This window comes from Myzus persicae, unplaced genomic scaffold, assembly GCF_001856785.1.
Source record: "Myzus persicae strain clone G006 unplaced genomic scaffold, MPER_G0061.0, whole genome shotgun sequence".
Lineage (NCBI taxonomy): Eukaryota > Metazoa > Arthropoda > Insecta > Hemiptera > Aphididae > Myzus > Myzus persicae.
In genome coordinates this window covers 37,202-43,201 of record NW_019104323.1, presented here as the reverse complement: position 1 = coordinate 43,201, position 6,000 = coordinate 37,202, and the positions used below count along the sequence as shown (strand labels likewise).

Sequence of the window (6,000 nt, the reverse complement as noted above, 5' to 3'; positions counted from 1 at the left end):
GTTATTGCTTAGTTAATGTATCGAAAATATTATAATTACTGAGCTCCAGAGAAGTAATTTTAATTGTGATGAAGTTAGTTTTTAACTCAGAAATAATGTAACTTGACCGTGAAAAAGTAGGTAAATTTTGAATAACTGCGAAATACGATTTTGAAAGGTTATTACTTATTACACTAATAATGAGTAATTTGACAACCAAAAAATATAAGCTTCTCAAACATCGCTGTATTATATGTGTACTATTTAGTATTTATACAGGGTACGCGAATCGCTTCTGTCTGGTGTCTTTTAGACTGCAGGAAAGCTCTTGTCGGAGCGTGGACCGCGAAAAAGGGATCTGCCGGTGGGCCCACGTCTCGGTTGTCCGCCCGGAGCGCTGAGCCCGGATAGTGTTCGGCGCGCGATCTATGACGATCGTTATTATTATTATATTGGCGGGAAGAGTTGCGCTAAAAACGGAAAGAATAATGTTATCCTATAATAATAACAATACGTAAAGGTACCTATATATTATTATAGACGCATACGCTCGGCGCGCGCTAACATCGCCGCCGCCGTTTTATTGATCGTCGAACGAGCGCGCCGCCGCCGACCCGCCCCACCCCGCTGCCGTTCACTCCAGCGACGACGACGGACGCGGCACGACGCGACCGCCCTCAGTCCACCGCCGTCAGCGTTAGCGTCGATTGTCGTCGTGTGATCCGTCGTCGCCACCTCCGAGATACATAGTAATTCATAACCGTTGCGCAAAACCCTCCCCACCATTCCGTTTGCGGATTTTGTTTTTCAAACTATTAAAATAAAATAAACTTTTCTCGCTACCCACCGGTCGAGCAATATATTCGGCGGTGTTCGGCAGGGCAGCTGATTATTTTCTTTCGCTCCCGTCACGTCGTTTCCAGTATTTTTTTCGTATGTGCGCGATTTTCGCCGTTTTCCAACGCGGTTACCCGCAGCGGAGACACCTGCAGTCGTCGTAGTTCGCGTACCTTTGCCGCTCCACGCATTTCACATCTCGGCAAAATGGCCAAGGTAAGCAAACTGACGAACAATAAATGATTATTATAATGGGTATGGTTGTGATAAAAGCGGTTTTACGAAAAATGAAAAAAAACCAAACAAAGTAATAACAATAATTGCGTCCGTCCTTCCCATTGTTTTCGAAAATCGCGTCCGATTTACAACGCGACGCCGTGACAAAATATAATACCCATTACAATAATGAACGTATAAAATGACGATTGTCGCGACACTTGTAATAATCATAATAATAATATTACGTGTATTGTTATCGTCTCTCGCGCGTGTCGGACGACGAAATCGTGTAATTTCAGTAGGTATATAATAACTACAGCCGACGAGCCGTCGTCTATTTTTACATATTATTCGGGTCAGGTGTCCGCGTGCGGTTTTCCGCGCGTAAGAGCTCGTGGTGACCGGTGTGGAGGCACCCCTCGAGCGGCGAACTCACAGCTCACCTGGTGGCTGTTGCAGTTGTAAAGCCGGTGGAGGCGCCTCGCCGCTGGGAATTCAGGACGTTGTGGATTTTTCACACGATTCTCGGAGACAAGCGTTTACCGCGGACGATGGCGGACGGACCGTACCAGCGTGCCGCGTATAATTTTGTTCGCCGAAACTATTTATTATTGTTACCTACACGAGCGGATCACGACCGTATCGTTCGATTCTGCGGAATCAGTCAAACGATTAAACCCAGTTATAACATTATACGTAATCTATAACATAGATAGTAATATGAAAATTAATTAAAATATTATGTACTTAATGATATGAATACACGGATCAAAAGATGGTTAGAACGCATTGTTAACGTCATCGTGGTGTAAAAATACAACTCCCGAGTCCCGATCGTAGACATTCTAGCTATCTCTATGATGCCTATCTATCTGTCCGCAAGTCTTATCGTAACAAAACCGTTGGTTTCGGGTTTTCTTTACTAGAATCTAAATTTTACCATTTTATCGAATATGATGTATTATGTGATTCGTGTTTGTCGGTGATGATAACCTTGGTTGAGAGTTCGCCCAGCCATTTCCCAATATATAATTTACCAACGATAATAATAATAATACGTTCTGCTATTTAGGTGTAGATATCCGACAATGTGATTGTCGCACATAATAATATTATGTACGTTTTTTTTAACGTGATACAAATTGACAATAGGTACTCATAATAATAATAATAATAATAATAATGTACGGACTGTAGTTTGTACCATCGTCTATTGCTCAACGTAAAGCCCGTATAGGTATTGCTTTTTTTGAATTGCTTTTTTTTTTTGAGATAGGTAGGTTGGTATAAATCTAGATATAAATACTATAAATGTGTAATATACTTGTTTGTACTCTAATTTGCTATTGTGATGACCCATTTTAAAATTTCGAACAATAAAATATGTTCTATATTATCACATCATTATTATCTATACACAAGTATGTTTACCTGTAACACAAAACCAACAGTTCAAAGCGTTCAAACGTTACGGTATACCCTATTTATTTACTCAGGTGAATCCTCTGTGTTTAAATACCTGCGTTTGCGTATTGACGATTTATAGTAGGTATTCCTATTTAGGATATTTAGATACTTACGATGTTACAGCAAGTACTATAGCCCATAGTTACCGGTTGTGTTGTTTAAAATATGCGTAGGGTTTTGAAAGTAGTTAAAATCGTTATTATTACTTAGATTGCTAATTTTCAATAATATACGATATACATTATTTAGATTATTAATTTCTTAATTTAATAAAATATAAAAATGCTGAGAACTTTTAAACATTTATAACTGTAAAATATGTTTGTATGTTTATCTATTTTTTTCTTCTATTCTCGCTAATATTTTAGTACCATGATGTGTAGGTCTATACATTCCATGTTGGTTGTTGATATTAGCGGGTAAGTGAGATCTCACGTAATTATCACGTAACTAGCCTACAATATTTAATAGATTTCTAACATAATACGTTAGATATAATATTATATATCTACCTATTTATGTATAGTATTAAATAATAAATTATAAATACATTATTGCTTACTCCAGTTTGTGTGTTATTTAAATCATGATATTATTATTATTATTATTTTAATGAATATTTTAATAACATATAGTTGCGTATTCATTATTAAAAACAGTAAAAATAACATTAATTTTGAATGGGTTATATTAGTACCTAATACCCAATAGGTACCAATAAATATATAGGTAGGGATATTCCCTAATGGCTTAGTATATCGTAAGAAGTTACATGATCATGGGGCATGCAACAAGTCTTTGGTATGACACGTTGACATTGATACAAATTACAAATATTCAATAATAGTAATTAGTAACTTAATTTTAAGTCAATACTAAGTCAATAGACAGTAAGTCAGCACTATTAAACCATTTACAAAAACAGTAGGTTAAGCCAAGCAACCTATAGGTACTTTTAATCTTTTTTCGTTAAATTAGTACTATTTGTATATAAAAAAACGAATTTTACATGGTACTTTTTTCGGTAGTCTTAAAATGATAGTTCAGTTGATAATATCTAATATTTCAAGCAATATAATTGAACACTGGTCATACAATTATAAAATAAGATAGATACCTATTTTATCATATTAATATTTTATACGATACAAATTTTAGTATAATTACCTATTTTTGCGGACTCGCTATAACAATTAGATGGATTGTTATGTTTTCAATATTTGTATATTAGTTTTGTAATTTTTAAATGTTTGTATCTAGATTTAAGGTTTAAAATTACCCTTTAAACAGCTGGTCATTGTCTACAACCGTTTTTCAAAATTAAATATTTATAGCGTATTATAGGTGTTGACTGCAATTCAACTTACGAAAACTTATGTAATTCAAACTTTAAAAAACTATTTTCACACTGACACACTGTCAATTTATAACAATGTTATTCCTATTGGATATATAACATAATTTATTATATAATAAATTAATAACATTACCTAGGTGTTTTATCCGCTCAATGCAAAATCTTATTTCAAGATGCGCGGTAGTTTTCACACTATTATTGTTTTCAAACACATATTTGAAAGGTGCGATCAAATTAAAAGATATTTTTTTATGTAACCACCTAAAAAATTCGTTATATTCTTAGTCATTAATTATTATGTGTTACAAAATTATTGATTGTTTTTTGAGTAAACCTTAAAGATAATTATAACATATCTGTATAATACTATAGGTACTTAATATTATGATATTATGATAGGTTAGGTTAGGTTATGTTTAATAATATACCTTGGGCTGTGTTCTATATTATTAATTACATTCTTCGGTTTAACTTTGTAATGTTTTTAATGTACGTTCACCTGAACCACTATATTATGCCAATCTAGCTATAGGTATCTACCTAATTATTTGAATCTTATTCTAATAAGCTGGAATAAATTGAAATATTTATCTGTTTTCTTGATTAATTAAAGTTTCTTATATAGGTAAAGGTTAGGTGAATCTAGTAAAGGTTTTCATTTACTATGTCATAGTATAATTAATACATATAAAACAAATAATATTATCAAACTAACCTCTTATTAACGTTTGTATTTTTCTCGTAAACTGCTGTGTAGCAGATTTATTATTTTTAATTAAACTAAAATAATTAAATAAAAAAATATAGGAAGTGCAGAATGATAAAAAAAGTGAAACATTTTGTGGTCGAATATAGTGTGCGCTCTATGTTATTAATATGATTATTTTATCGTGACAAATAATCCAACTTTTAATAACTCTTGATAGTATTTAAGGAAAAATGTAAGACTGACATAATGAATAGCTATAATATGTTACGCCAATTTACATATTTTAGGTAGCCTTGTTACTATTTTTAACTCGTATAGATATAATTTAAATTTTTTAACGGTTATTTATACATTGGATTCAAAGTAAATAATCTATGATAATCTATGTAAAAACTTTGTGGGCGCATATTAACACTTCGGATTTGGTGGTGCTAAATTTAATAATAATTACTAATTGGTAAATTATAATATATTCAATCATTTCACATCTTATAGAATCCACACTGTAAATATTTTATAGTAAGTACCTACATCGCAGTCAGATTAAAATTTAATGTATTTTTATTTTTTTAAATCTTGAATTGTAGTATCAACCTTGTCGTGTATGGTATTTAGTATTTACTACAACTTTGTTGTCTCTTGTCTCATATCGATATCGTCTCATACTGTCAAATTCTTATCTACCGAGTTATCTACCAAATTTTCACAATTTTTGTATGTTTAAAATCAAATGAGCCATTTTCATATTTTATTTTCATGTACCTACCTATTTTTATTTTATTTTTTCGAAAAAATAGAACCAGGAAGCTATAAAAGGAGATATTAATCTAAGTATGAAGAAGTATTAAATACAATTCGGGACGAGTGTATAATTCAAATTAAAAAAATTACGGATATTTCATCATTTTTCTAGGCTCTTGGATTTTTTGGAATTGGAATACGTGCGATGGGCACTAGAGCAATATGTTTTTTAAATTAGGACAACAGAGTTGCTAAGAGTAGCTGTACATTATTTTACCATGTTATATTTATATATAGGTACCTAAGTAGTCGATTATTATAAAGGTTGATATTTATTTAATTAAAAAACCTATACAGCTATACTAAATACCTTTTGGTGTTATAGCTTAAGAAAGATTAAAACAGATTTCAAATAGGTACTTATCGGCTCTTAAGTCAAATATTTATTAAATTTTATTTCTAAAATCAACTGTGTACTTGCCTACTTATCTAGAATCCATATTGAAATTATCATTTATTTTCAAAAGAAATGTATAGAGAAATTTATAGCATTGACAATTTAAGCTTGGTTATTTTATTCTCTATATTTAACAGTTCTTGGAACAGTTTATTCGATTTCTAGATATTTAACGTAAGCACCTATCAGAAAATACATTATTTTGGGAAATGTAAGTATTATGATTTGCGACTT

General features: G+C 31.9%; 1 protein-coding gene across 3 annotated transcripts in view; it reads left to right on the top strand.

Annotated features, from left to right (window-relative positions):
• The first annotated feature begins 652 nt into the window (after positions 1-652).
• LOC111041176 overlaps positions 653-6,000 on the top strand; it is a 35,762-nt gene continuing 30,414 nt past the window's right edge. For 2 of the 3 annotated variants that reach the window (XM_022325385.1, XM_022325383.1), the window contains exon 1: positions 653-1,032. In XM_022325385.1, coding sequence (XP_022181077.1) covers positions 1,024-1,032 — 9 coding nt within the window. In that variant the 5' untranslated portion in view covers positions 653-1,023. Of the gene's footprint in view, positions 1,033-2,906; positions 2,922-6,000 lie in introns of those variants that run through there. The other variant, XM_022325387.1, reaches the window with a different exon arrangement.